The sequence below is a fragment of the Rattus norvegicus genome, chromosome 12, assembly GCF_036323735.1.
Source record: "Rattus norvegicus strain BN/NHsdMcwi chromosome 12, GRCr8, whole genome shotgun sequence".
In the NCBI taxonomy this organism is placed as follows: Eukaryota; Metazoa; Chordata; class Mammalia; order Rodentia; family Muridae; genus Rattus; species Rattus norvegicus.
Genome location: NC_086030.1, coordinates 38,754,947 through 38,769,768, shown reverse-complemented (window position 1 = coordinate 38,769,768; position 14,822 = coordinate 38,754,947). Strand labels below are relative to the sequence as shown.

The following is a 14,822-nucleotide window of genomic DNA, read 5'->3' as shown; positions in this document are numbered from 1 at the left end:
GGATTCACCACCAGAAGAAACATATAAATTTTATTACTAGTAGTAGTAGCATTAGTGTGTGTGTGGTCTATGTGTGTGAACGCAGGCACATGCAAATTACAACCCTTGTATGGAAATCAGAGGACAACTTCCACAGGTCAGTTCTTGCCTTCCACCTCGTGTTTGAGACAAGTGTCTCTTGTTATTTCTGCTATGCGGCCCACTCTATGCTGACCCATGGTCTTTGGTGTGATTCTCCTATCTCTGCCTCCCATCTTGCCATAGGAATGCTGGGATCACAGACATGTGCCACCGTCTCTGGCTTTGACATGACCTCCGGGAATCAGCCTCAGGTCTTCAGACTCGTGTGACACGTGCTTTCCCCACTGAGCCAGCCATCTCCTCAGCCCAACAAAATGGAATTTGTTTTGCTGTTCACCTCTTCCCTGGAGAAACGCCAGTCAAGCAGGGAAATGAGGAGAATCAGAACATCACAAGATGTCTCATGCCTGCAAGAAAAACTAAGTGGTTTTTTTTTTATGCCTCTGTGTATGATGTGTATATATGTACGTGTGCATGCAGGCATGTGTGTGGTGATCAGAGGACAACTCCAGATAGTAATATTAGCCTTCCGCCTCCTTTGAGACAGGGTCTCTTGTTCACCACGATGTATGTCAGGCTAGCTGGCCCGTGACTGTCCAAAGATTTTCCTGTTTTCATTTCCTGGTCTCATCCTAGGTGCACTGAAGCTACAGATGTGTAACTATCACATCTGGCTTTACATGGGCTCTGGGTCCTCATGCTTACACATCAAGCACTTTACCCACTGAGCCATCTCCCAGCCCAGCAACGTAGGTTTGATTGGAGAACCGTTGTGCAGTCCCCAGCCAGGGACTGAGTCATCTCCAGAACTGTGGGCTTTCAGTGGTGGGAGCCATGCTGAGAGACCCGAGCTCAGTCCCCCTTTGGGCTGATTCCAGTGGAGCAACAAGTTACGGATGTTAGGTAGGGATAGGCAGTGGCCTGCAAAATCACTATGAGCTCCTTGCTTGTCACTGCCAAACTCTGGGACAGTGTGCAGCTACCGAGACCTTAGCCTTCCTCCTCCTGGACAGTGGTCACCCTGTGGTCCCCACCTCTTCCCGTGAGGATTAATTTCCCACCATCTGTGCTGTTCTGTGTCACTGGCTTCTTATTCAGAGTCTAACCCCCTGTTGTGATGACGGAGAAGGCTTCACATTTCCGGGTAGTACGGAATACCTGCCACCAAACACACATCTTTATTGTCCAAACAGTCCTCCAGGAGGGCAGAGACATTCTCCGCACACGGCTGATCCAAAGCTAGACCACACATGTCAGTGACAGAAACTTAAGCTGGAAAGAAATGGCTCAAGGGTGGCACCCACCTGGCCACGTTACCGGGCCTTTGGAACCGGCTTCTCCAGTCCGTAGAAATGAGTTTGGCTCTTGTCTCCAGGACCAAGTGGAAGGAGATAATATGTCAGTCAAAGGTAACCCCTCCCAGAGCGGTGCTGTTCCACAGGCCATCGAGCCACTTGGACCGAGCTCAGTATAACTGAGGAACTGAATTTTTTAAATATCCCCGGAGGCTGAATGTGACTGATGTTCAGTGACACGTCATGAGCTCACAGCAGGGGAACCATTCCAGTTTGATCCCAGCACACACAAAAAAAATCATAAAGTGAGCACGTGGACCTACCTGTCACCCAGTATTTAAGAAGTTGGGGAGAAGGAGAATCATGTGCTCGGGGCCAGCCATGGCTGCATAGCCAAGTAGGACCCTCTCCCGAAACAAAGAACCAGGCACGGTGCCACACCTTTAATCCTAGCCGTCGGGAGGTCGGGGCAGGTGGATCTCTGTGAGTTCAACACTAGTCAGGTCCAAATGTTGACTTCCAGGCCTTCCAAGACGATACTCACCAGCCTACCAAGTAGAGAATGTGTTCTTATGCCCAACAAGGGTGTAAGAATAAGGGTTCAGTGCACTGAAGAAAGGTGTCAAGGCTAGTAATTCCTTTAAAAAATGGGGAGGGACCCTCAGATTTGTCCTGCTTGCCGTAAGGAGGTATAACCAAGAATTCGTGGACATTTTTGGAAACCATCACCAAAATCGCTCATTATGGAGATGATATGTGAAACCAATCCAGTTTCCTCTAATTTCATATTCTGGGTATCATTGCTGATTTTCTGTTCCCCTCATTCATGTTTTGTTTCATATATATATATATATATATATATATATATATATATATATGTGTGTGTGTGTGTGTGTGTGTGTGTGTGTGTGTGTATATGCATATATATACACACACATACACATACATATGTATATATAGGTATATACACACATGTATATATTCTGTATGCTTTCATAAAAATATATGCATAGATAATATATATACTTATGTTTATATTTATATATAACATATATAGTTCTCCAAGACTTTATTTTTATTTTTTTAAGATTTATTTATTTTATGTATATGAGTATACCATCACTGTCTTCAGACACACCAGAAGAAGGCATTGGATCCCATCACAGATGGTTGTGAGTCACCATGTGGTTGCTGGGAATTGAACTCAGGACCTCTGGAAGAGCAGTCAGTGTTCTTAACCACTGAGCCATCTCTCCAGTCCCCGAGACTTTTTATTTTTAATTAGAATTCTTGAAAGAACATTTGTCTGTCTCTTCTGTTTCTCCTGTAAATCATTTCTTTCACAGCGATCTCGTGTCTGCTTATTTTTTTTTTTCTTTGAAAGGACATATAGTTGTGATATGTTCTGTCCTTACGTCCCAGTTTTGGATAGCTTTTCTAATAACAGAGTTGGACTGCCTGGCAAGGATAGTCAAACAGAGCCATTGAAGACAGGGTGTCTGGGGATTCTTACTAAGCCTGCTATGAGCCTGCGGCTGTACCGCCCTGAGTGTGCTTGAGCACAAATGAGCCTGGTGTGAGATCAGAATAGAGAAACCCACTAGAGCAAGAATGAGAAGTCTGAGTCCTAGCTACAGCGCTCAGAATCCTGACCACATCTCCCCGTTCTGTGCGCTTCAGCACGCCACATCTTCTGTTTCGTTGGACCTTAGTTTCTCTAAACCATGAAAGTACAGGTTGACTCAAGATTAGTGGTTCTCAGTGGGAGCACATCTGAAAATGAGTGCTTAGGAGGCTTCAAAACCATGGCTATGGGGCTGATGGCTCGTCTCAGGCTCATAGGCTACCATGCTCAAGGCCCTGGGTTTGATCCTCAGTGTTTCCACAAACAAAACTAAGACCCTGGGAGTGAGCAGATGGATCAAGGCCTTGTGTTTCCAACATGACGCTGTTGCTGCTGAACGGTTCCCAGATACTTTGAGACCCCTTCATCCGGACGCACACTGAGAACCTTACCAATGCTCAAGGACTCGCTACTACTCACACAGCAAACCGTTATGTCTGCCGTGAAGATGTCCCTACAGAATTGGTCAAAGAAGTGACTTGGGAATGCAGTCGCAATTGTGCATGGATACTGAGTTACTGCCCTGAGTCAGTGTCCCTGAGACTCAGTCACTGCCGAGGGAAGAACTGAGGTCGGGCAGAATAATGCAGTCCGAGCTGGAATCTGGGTATATCGCCAAACAGGTGCGTAACCTTGACTAAGTGACTAAATGACTTCTTTCCTGAAGTCTCCCAGCCCACACACCAAAACGACAGTGATCGGACTTATGGCCCGCCTGGAACAAAGATGTTTATCAGACACGTGATGCTGCTGGGATTGTTTGTCCGTAATTGGTGGGAGAAGCCAGCAACATAAACACTATTTCCAGAACATCCCCATCCTCTGACAAACTCCAAAACTGATTACTGAGATCGTGTCGGTATAATTTATTAAATAGACTCTGAGGGCTCCTCCATGGAGCGTTAACAAACTCAGTACATAAATACCAATAAATAAATATAATCTGCAAATTCCAGTCCCTACAGGGTAGAAGAATAAGATTTCAATGGACAGAACAAAAACATATAAATAACATGGCTAGTTACGACGGCACAGTCTCTTTGGGGTTAAGTCCTACATTGCAGGCTCAGCTGTCCCAGGACACTGGGCTCTCCCCGCCGTCGCTCAGCATATATTGTCTTTAGCCTGCACTTCTGCCATGCAGTCTGAGAACTTCTTTAAAACACTAAGTATGAATGTTTTTTTAGTGTAGGAGTCAGTTTTTTGAGGCCTGGAAATGTTTACATTCAGTGGGTTCAAACAGCTGATGTCGACCAGCCGTTTTGTGAGCTTAGTAGTATCTACTGTGTTCTTGCTCAACGATTTGACTTCCTCCAGGTATGCTTTGAGGCCTGAAATGTTGGTTAGTGCTTCTCGGCCCAGGCTGAAACACGGCAGCTGTAGCGACTCATCTGGCGATATCCCAGATGCCTCGGTTTTGTTCTGGAGAAAGAGGAGATTTAAAATATTATAAGGAAGAGGTTTGCAATAACCCATACAGATCCAGTGCGTCCTCTGTGTCTAGCCTGGCTCAGACCTTATCTAATTGACACAACATCCTTGTGAGGCTTGGGCCATCACTAACCCTGTGTCTACACAAATCTAAGGCATAGATGGATTGCGAGCTAGAAGACGTGGCATAGCCACCCAGGTCAGCCATGATTCCCTAAGGGTGTTCCTACCCACCTTCCTTCCTGCCCCTCTGCCCATCTGAGTGAGGCCGCCCCCAGCCTTCTGCAACCTATTCTCAGAGGCTCAGTGGCTGAGGTGAGTGGGAAAAGGGGATTTATCTGTGTTTCCATGAAGCTTCCCTTTTCTGTGTCTCTGTATGAATGCCACTGGTGTCACGTGCTGATAAAAGGTGGTCTGTGCTGGCCTGGAAAGGCCTCTGAGATGCTAGGGAGAGTCAAGAAACCGAAGAACTAGGGGTTGGGGATTTAGCTCAGTGGTAGAGCACCTGCCTAGCAAGCGCAAGGCCCTGGGTTCGGTCCCCAGCTCCGAAAAAAAGAAAAAAAGAAAAAAAGAAAAAAAAAAAAGAAAAAAAGAAACCGAAGGACCAACTTGTTAAGACCATTATCAGCCTTGGTGGCTCACATTTACCTTTAAGTCAATTAAAGCCAAGGCCAAAGCTTATGCGACAGAACAGACGATAAGGTCAACACTAACGTCACTGGCATTTCCAGGTTCAGTGTTGCTTGTTTAATTGAAGTTATCTAAGAGGCCCTAAGTAAATTAAGTAGTCATACTTTCTGGGTCTTGTGTGCCAAGATCTGGCAAGGCAGAGGGCTTTCCAGGATGCTCCAACAGCACAGACAGTTGCCTAGTTAGTCAACTGCAGAGGAACCAGAGACCCAAAGGAAGATTTCCATGTCCTGCTTCCACTAGGAAGCCTTCTACTGCTTAGACTGGCTCTCATCACTCTCAGGGAACTCCTGGGAATTGAACTCAGGACTTCTAGGAAGAGCAGTCAGTGCTCTTAACCGCTGAGCCCTCTCTCCAGCCTGGCTTCTCAGGGGATTCCTGAATCGAGCTGGCCCATCTCTAAGGATGCACTTCCAGCAAGAATGCTCATCTAGTAGGACCGTGAGGCAGACAGGTTTGAGATGAAGGACGCTGTGAGCACACGTCCTGTAGTGTTCGGGAAGTCGCTGAGGTTTCAGGTCCCTTGGACTAGTCTGCCTCTGCCACCCCCCCCCTTTTTTTTTCTTTTTCTTTTTTTTGGAGCTGGGGACCGAACCCAGGGCCTTGCGTTTGCTGGGCAAGCGCTCTACCACTGAGCTAAATCCCCAAGCCCCCTCTGCCCCTTTGCTAGTGCGTCTATACCCCTGTGAACATTTCACCCCGACCTGTCTGATTTGTCCCCTTGCCTCTCTAGCTTCCATAGCTGGTTTCGTATCGAAAAAGAACAGCTGTGGGGTTGGGGATTTAGCTCAGTGGTAGAGCGCTTGCCTAGCAAACGCAAGGCCCTGGGTTCGGTCCCCAGCTCCAAAAAAAAAAAAAAAAAAAAAAAAAAAAAAAAAAAAAAGAACAGCTGTGCCTGACAGCCAAATAAGACCTTTTAAAGAAATGGTTTAGGAAAACAATCTCAAGGACACTTACATAGTCTTCATAAAGAGCCTTCGACTCCTCTTTCAAGAGTTCAAGTGTACGTTGTATATTTGTCTTTGATATGGGTGCACCAAAGGAGGAGCTGCAGATGGCCAGCCAGGCTCCTACACAGCACAGCAGCACCAGGGCGGGCTTTGTCGGTCCTGGAGAAAGAGAAGGATGCCATGAAGCTCAGGCGCCCCTGCTCACCCCAGCTTCAGTTACAACAGGTGCCAGCCAGCAACCACCTGGGGCAGCCATTCCTGTCTCCTTCCCCTAATAAGGGCTATGGAGCTGCAGAGCCCGTGGTACCTGTGTAGAAGATCATGGTGACGGGAAGACAATGAGTAAGACCTGCTTTGCTTGTGGCCTCTGGAGCCTGATGTGTTCGCCATGGCCACCAGGCGATATATAAAGGGACGTGGCGAGGAAGAAGATCAAAGTCCCGCCCATGGCAAAACCATTGCTCAGCTTTTCTCCAGAAAACATTTTCAGAATGCTGCCAGCCTCGGCTCGGGGGAAAGCAGGGCTGGAAGGAAATGCTGAGGTTACCCTCAAGGCAAGACAGAGAGGCTTGAGTCACATGCACACACACGCACACACACACACAAACGCATAGACATACCACACAGGAAGGCATGTGCATCTTGGGCATCTGATTTTTCTTGGAAAGTGCTCGCTGAGTTAATGAGAGGAAACTTTGAAGCCCAGAATCGAAAAGTACAAACCCTGAGGAAGAAGTGACTTGGACGGGCTGAGGGGTCAGTACCCTGCAGGGAAGTTTTAAGAGGCCGTTTATCAGCAAAGAGCCATCGTGAGATCCTCAGAGCGATCCATCTCTGGGGATTCCTGAAGCCGCAGGATGACTCTAATGAGCACAAGGGAGGTATGAGGAGAAGGCGTCTGTGCTCCAATGCCTGCCCTTGTCCTGGGTTCTCACCTCCACCTTTGTGACTTCTGCCTCTAGGGCCAGAATCACTCAAGAGTTACTTCTGGTCACATCTTCCATTGTCCAGATAATGGGAGTGGGGGGTGGGCAGTTAATTATTGGAACTGAGGGGGTACACACTTGGAATCTTAGCAGTCATGAGGCTGAGACAAGAAGGTCACAAATTCGAAGCCACTCTGGGCAGCAAATCACTAACTGAAACAAGACAAGACAAAACAAAACAAAGCACTAAATTTTTAAGCTTTGAAGAAACGTTTACTACCATATTTCAAATCACACATGCTTAAAGCAGGTGAGACATTCTTTTAAATCTTTATAATCAAAATATCCTTTAACTATTTAAAAAATGTGGGGGTTGGGGATTTAGCTCAGCGGTAGAGCGCTTGCCTAGCATGCGCAAGGCCCTGGGTTCGGTCCCCAGCTCCAAAAAAAAAAAAAAAAAGTAAAGTGATATTCATGGTTTGGAGAGATGGCTCAGTGGTTAAGAGCACTGGATGCTCTTCCAGAGGACAGGGGTTTGATTCTCAAGTTTGCAGTTCCAGCATTCAGGAGACAGAAGAGGGAGGATTGATGCAAATTTGGGGCCAGCCTTGTCTCACAGTGAGTCTCAGCCCAGACTGGGCTGGAGAGAGCAACTGTCTATCAAAGAAAAAGGAAGTTGGGTTTATTGATCACTGTTAGAACATTCCCATCCCATGCCCAAAGCCCTACTTCAGTACTTACTTCCTTCAAAAAATATGATTGGAATCGTTTATTCTTTTTGTTAAGATTTATTTTGTAGGTAGGCAGTGGTGATGCACGCCTTTAATCCCACCAGATCTGTGAGTTTAAGGCCAGTCTGGTCTACAGAGCGTTCCTGGACAGCCAGGGCTACCCAGAGAAACCCTATCTCAAAAACAAACGAACGAACACCCCAAAGAAATCAAAACTGCAAACCAAAACAACCAACAAACAAAGTTTTATTTTGCCTGTTTATATTGCCAGTGCCTGCGGAGGCCAAAGGGAGGCATTGGTTCTCCTGAGCAGGAGTGGAAACTTAAGGGTTCTTTGGAAAGTCAGTTGTGTTGGATGGGATTTTGCTGGGGCAAACAGATGAGCGAATGTTTTCCTGAATCAGACACAGGTGAAAGGGCGTTCTGCTCAGGCAACGTGATAGGACACGTGATAGGACACGTGATGAAGGAGTCCCCGCTAATGACACACTCGTATTGGTCCACCTTACAAGCACGGTCGAGCTCCGTTTGTCGGGACTCCATGGAGAGACCCCGCACCAAAGAACTTCAGGTCCCATGCCGCGACTGCTTTCTGTTTCCACAGACTCGGGCGATTGGCAGCGTGATGATGCCAGTGGACACTGACACGTGGCATTTTGCTGAGGCAAGACCTGTGGAAGACAGGATGTATAGAGGGAGTATAGATAGGACCGGACAGACTGTGAGAGGGGCTCCCTTGTAGAACAGTTCTCGGGCTTGCCTCCTCGTTCGTCTTTGCTTTGTCCATTGAGGCACAGCCAAGGCCTTGTGGTGATCCTGGTGATCCTGATTCCTCCCACTGACACGTGCTGATTCAGCTGAGGCCTGGGTGCTCCTGCGAGGTAGCACCACCAATGCCGCTATCCTGACTACTGCACTGGACTTGCTGGCAAGTCCGTGAGTGGATCGAGCTTCCGTGGCTGACTCCTGTGAACTAAGACTGCTGATTTCCTGGCGATGCAGATGAGATTTACTCCAAAGAATCATTTCTCAACAGGTCCACTCCCCGCCCCACCCCTGTATCCTTTCTTTTCTGCTACCTATTGGTGGGTGGTGGACTAGAAGGGAGGTTTAAGCATTTAAGAACCATCATTAAAAGCAACTCTTAAAAATAATTAAAGTTCTAGTTCTCCATGAGAGCAGCAAACACCGAACCAACCCTTTAGCTTCCCATTTGTTCTTGTTTGTTTTTGGAGATTCGATGTCTGATCATTTATTTGTTACTTCTTTTTTTTTTTTTTTGTTCTTTTTTTTCGGAGCTGGGGACCGAACCCAGGGCCTTGCGCTTCCTAGGTAAGCGCTCTACCCCTGAGCTAAATCCCCAGCCCCTATTTGTTACTTCTTTTAGAGGTTTTTGTTTTGTCTGTCTGTTTTTGTTGGTTGGTTTGGTTTTAGGTTTTTTTTGAAACAGAATCTCTCTCTCTTTTTTTTTTTTTTTTTTTTCTTTTTTCTTTTTTTCGGAGCTGGGGACCGAACCCAGGGCCTTGCGCTTCCTAGGTAAGCGCTCTACCACTGAGCTAAATCCCCAACCCCCTATTTGGTACTCTTAAACACCATTTTTGATTGAATTCAGACTCAGAAGTAGAAGCTCCGATTGAACACAGCCTATATCTCCCGGCAGTCTGTTCCTGGTTGTTTCCTTTGGCTTCCTTCTTTCTCTTGGCCAAACGTTTATCACATTCTGCAGCTTCCTCATTATCCTTGGTGCGTGGTTTCATCAGAGCAGTCTGTCAGTCAGCATTTGTGCTGCAGGATACGTTTGATAAGATGCTCGATTTGGGTGCATCAATCCTGGCCTCCCACCTCTGTTTGAAAGCTTTTTGACAATGTATTCCTGGATATCTCCTGTAGAGAGATGGAAAAACTTTCGGATTCTGCTTGCCTCTTTTGGGCCACAACTGTGGAAGCACTATAGGCTCAGTCAGTCCAGGAATATCTTTCTTTCCATTTATTTATTATTTATTTATTTATTTATTTATTTATTTATTTCAATAGTCAAGATGAGAATACTCAGGTTGGCGCCCATGAGCATCTTGAAGAGACTTCTGCTTCCTTCCTCTAGTTCTCTTCGGTCCATAACAAGAAGGCCCCTTACTCTCCGGGCAGGGATGGCTCAAACTTTTGATCCCAGCATTCGGGAAGTAGAGAGGCAGGTGGATTTCTGAGTTTGAGGCTAGCCTGGTCTACAGAGTTAGGTCCAGGACAGCCAGGTCTACACAGAGACACCCTTCTCAAAAAAAAAAAAAAACCAACAAAAAAGGAGAGGGGAGGAGGAGAAGAAAGAGGAAGAGGAGGAGGAGAAAAAGGGAAAAGAAACAAAAAGAAAAGGAAGAAATAATGAATGCCACCTAACAGCAGGAGCACTTTGCTGTCCTTGTTTCACCGGAACACCCTGGCTGTCATTCTCCCCACTGATTTGGACCTCATAACCTTTGCACTTTTCACCCAGAGCATCCGCAGCCACCTCTGTGCCCAGAGGCGCCTCATGAAGAATGTGGCATGTGCTTGCATTCATCGTCCACTCCAGTGACTTTCCGATGGCTGGTGGCCGGAAAGGAAATATTCATCTAAATCTTCACAGAGCCCCCCATGAAAAAGCGCTCCCGGTTTATTCTTGTTCTGAGTGTCAACTATGTTCTCTTGTAGGTTCTCAGAAAGAGTGACAAACAAGCTCACCAAAGTTCCTGTGCTTATTACCTAGCATTCTAGGGGGCAAGAGACAAGACTAAGGGGTTGGGGATTTAGCTCAGTGGTAGAGCGTTTGCCTAGCAAGCGCAAGGCCCTGGGTTCAGTCCCCAGCTCCGAAAAAAAAAAAAAAAGAAAAGAAAAGAAAAGAGAGGGAGAGAGAGAGACAAGACTAAGAAGTATTCACACAGAAGAAAGCCACCAGGAATAATAGAACTGTGAATGACTACTGTGTGTTTGGCTAGAGAATGGTGTGTAAAATATCTTAACCTTTAAACTGAGACCGGAAGCCAGACAGGGTGGCTTTGCGATTCCATCACTCAGGAAGTGAAGGTAGGAGGCTCCCAGCAAGTTTGAAGACAGCCTAGATTACATAGTATCTTTCAGATTAGCTACAGCAACCTAGATTACATAGTATCTTTCAGATTAGCTACAGGGTGCCATTGTCTCAAAATAGAAGCTGACTTAGTAATTAATTGATTGGTTGAGTAAAACGGAGACCCAGAGGATGAGAAGGAATTTTTCATAGAAGGATCTGGGGACAGTGGGCTGCTGCAGAGATGAGCTCGGTGTCCTTCCACAAACAGAAAGAAGGCCATGATGTCTAGAGTGAAGTGGGAGAAAAAGAAGGTGGTGGAGATGTGGGCAGAAGCCCAGCATGAAAGACCTTTGGGCCAGGATAAAGAACTTAGGTTTTCTTCTAAGTGCGATGAGATACCACCAGATAGCTTTAGATAGGGACTTACAGGATCTGGCATGCTTTTGAAAAGCGGGGGAGAGACAGGCTTCTGAGTAAAGAGGGGAGTGGGAGTTTAAGATAGAGATGGGGGAGCCAAGGAGAAGTTACCCAGGGGTCCAGGTGAGAGGTTAGGGCAGCCGTCATGGAGATGGAGGTGTGGGAGCCAGTGGACGGATGTGGAGATGGATCAAGGGGAACTTCTGGGCAGTGAGGAGACAGTTGGGCTGATAGTGTGTGATGAGGGACAAGATGTCCTCAGAGAGGAAGTTGAGAGTCCTGCTAGGAACAGTTGACTAGGACGCCATGGGGTATCAGTTCTGTGACAGATGAACCATGGTATTGGGAGTCCAGAGTTCAGAAATGAGGTCAGGTGTGGGTGGCTCACAGCCCCCAAACACACAACAGGAGGAATCCCCTGTCACTCTCATTCCTACCTTGGCTTCCGGCTTCTCTTTTCTTTTTTCTCACCCACCTTCCTTTCGGTTTGGGGTTTCAGAAGTGGGCTAGCCTCAAATATCCCAAAGCTCCTCCTGCCTCCCAGGTCTGGGATGGTGTGCTCACACCAGGACTCTGCCTCTGCCAGGCTTCTCCACAGAGTGGCTTACTCGTGCTCTTTGCCTCACTTTCCAAACCCCAATTTAATCAGATCTTCTAGTAAAACCAGCAGCCGGCAGGACTCTGACACCTGGCCTTGGTTGTAACTAGTGTTTGTTATACATAGTGGACATAATGTAACCATTATGTCACATCCCAGGCAAAGGGGACTCTGTAGAGGAAAGCAGTTTAGTAATCCGTTTACTTAAGACATGGGAATTATCTTAGATATCTGAGTTGGTTTAATGCTAGCATGTAAACCCTAAGGGCTAGACGCAGTACCATGATTCAGTGCTTGCCTGCCTTTTCTGAGCCCCTGGGGATCCATCCAAGAAGCCAGACGCCCAACAAAACTGGAGGGAGTCAGGTATGATGGTGCACACTTACAATCCCAGCACTCGGGAGGTAGAAGAACGGGGATCAGAAGTTCAAGGTCACCTTCGATTATGTATCGAGTTCCAAGTCAGTCCCTCCCCCGCATCAGACACACACACACACACATACACACACACACACACACACACTAACCAGCCTCCCCACCCCCCAAAAAAACCCTCCATGGAACAAAACAAGGCGAATGTGCAGCTCAGTTGGTAGAGTTCGAGTGCTTGCTGCACAGAGCCCTGGGTTCTATCCTCAGCACTGTACAAACTGGATGTGGCGTCATCAGGAGGTAAAGGCAGGAGGATCAGAAGTCCCTACTACAGAGTTAAGTCGGAGGCCAGCCTTGGTGCATGAGACCCTGACTCAAAGAATAAACACAACTTGACAAACAGAACAGACACAAAATCTGGGGCAGAAGAGAAAGCCGGAGAGCCTCGTGAGGACTTAGATGCCATTGCTGACTTGAAGATCACGGTCCCTCAGGGGAATCTAGGAAAGCCTTTTGACTTAAGGGTGTGAGCTTGGTACAAGCCTCTGAGCCCTGGCGGAAAGCAGGAGTCCCAAGCCTATAGCTTCCGTTTCGATCTATGAGGGCATGCTCAGAGCGCATGCTGGGCTTCTGATCATTTGATTTGTTTTCAGATAGGGTCTTACTTTGTAACCCCAGCTAACCTGAAACTTACAGTGTAGCCCTGACTTTGAACTTTTTTTTTTCTTTTTCGGAGCTGGGGATCAAACCCAGGGCCTTAAGCGCTCTACCACTGAGCCAAATCCCCAACCCCGACTTTGAACTTACAGTAACCCTCCTGCCTCATCTTCCCAAGAACTAAGATTGTTTTTATTAGCATGTATTAATTTTATATAATGGGTTTCACTATGATAATTTCTTGTATGTCTATAATGTATTTTGAATGTATTCACAAACACACACCCACGTGCGTGTGTATTCGTACACACACACACACACACACACACACACACACACACTTTGCCCTTTTGTCTCCTTTCCTCATCTACAGATTCCTCCTCTTCTTCCCAACCAGTGCCCCTTCTGCTTGCAGGCCTTCTCTGAATGACCCCATAACTTTCCTAGGATCATGGGTAAATTGTTCACAACAGCTAGAGCAAGCATCTTACCAATGGCTTCACCACTGAAGAAAATCTCCTCCATCACTGAACTTGTATAAATCCTCGGGGAGTGGTGGGGGCGCCGGGAGTCCTTCCTCCCACTATGACACATCAGCCCACCCAGCCTTGGGCTATGCAGATAACTGTTTTCATAAGAAGAGGTTGCACTATGTAGCCCAGATTTGGGATCCTCTTGCCTCCACCTCCCTAGAGCTGGGATTAGAAGAGTGCACCACCATGCCAGCAAGTCGAGGGTCAACAAGAGAGAGATACTATGGTCCTGTGAGCGGTGAGCATGTGCTGTCAGCCTCCCCTGTTCTTGGCTTTCACTTTCCACAAAAGCTGCAGAATTCCAACCATTATTACGCCACAATGGCAAGTCTTTCACCTTGGTTTTTGCAGTGCTGGGTTCTGAATTCAAGATAAATTCTTTCAATTGAGCTCTAGCCCCAGGCCCATTTCTGCTTTCTTTTTTTTTTTTTTTTTTTTTTTCTCGGAGCTGGGGACCGAACCCAGGGCCTTGCGCTTGCTAGGCAAGCGCTCTACCACTGAGCTAAATCCCCAACCCCTCATTTCTGCTTTCTTAAAACCCTCAGTTTAGGGCTGCAGAGATGGCTCAGTGGGGAAGTGACTAATGTCTAGACAGGAGGGCAAATTGTCGGAATCCACATAACGCTCAGCATGGAATCCCATCTCCACAATTCTAGCTCACCTCCTGAGAGCTGGAAGGTGGAGGCAGGAGGATTCCTGAAGCTTGCAGCCCAGCTGGCCTGGCATATGTATGAACAGTAGAGAGGCCTGCCTAAAACAAGGTGGGAAGTGAGGACCCTACATTGTCATCTGACTCCCACGTGGGGGTGATCCCACTCACACAGAATATATTTTTTTGTTTTTTTTTTAATCTGTTTATTTATTATATACACAGTGTTCTGCATATACATCTGCAGGTCAGAAGAGGGCATCGGATCCCATTACAGATGGTTGTGAACCACCATGTGGTAGCTGGGAATTGAACTCAGGACCTCTGGAAGAGCAGTCAGTGCCCTTAACCGCTGAACCATCTCTCCAGCCCTATTCTACACACTTAAACATCCCCAAGAACGTTTCAATCAGCTCTCAAACACTACACATTCGTAGGTGAGCCAGGATAATGTGACAGGTAGATGTAAAGAGATGTGGACTAGGGGGTTGGGGATTTAGCTCAGTGGTAGAGCGCTTGCCTAGCAAGTGCAAGGCCCTGGGTTCAATCCTCAGCTCTGAAAAGAAAAAAAAAAAGATGTGGACTAGAAAAACATTTAAGGGGTAAAACTCAGAAAGGATGGGTGGCTGTGGAGATGGAGGAACAGTGGGGATTGAAGGCAACTTCTAGGTTTCAGGTTTGGGCAAATGGATAAAAGGCAGTGATTCGAGGAAGACGCAGAGGGTGTGGGGTTTGAGGAATGTAATTGAATCTTTTGTTGTGAGGTGAGGGGGCACAGCTAAGGATGATTGAGCCGGCCACTGGACTTGAACTAGCAACACAAAG

General features: G+C 47.0%; 1 protein-coding gene across 1 annotated transcript; it reads right to left on the bottom strand.

Annotated features, from left to right (window-relative positions):
* Nucleotides 1-3,851: 3,851 nt before the first annotated feature.
* Il31 (interleukin 31) lies at nucleotides 3,852-13,538 on the bottom strand. Its single transcript, XM_017598514.3, has 3 exons — nucleotides 13,307-13,538; nucleotides 6,079-6,230; nucleotides 3,852-4,422 (listed from the first exon to the last, which is right to left on the bottom strand). The coding sequence occupies exons 1-3, from the start codon at nucleotides 13,407-13,409 to the stop codon at nucleotides 4,105-4,107; spliced, it is 573 nt and encodes a 190-aa protein (XP_017454003.1). The 5' UTR covers nucleotides 13,410-13,538; the 3' UTR covers nucleotides 3,852-4,104.
* Nucleotides 13,539-14,822: the final 1,284 nt, after the last annotated feature.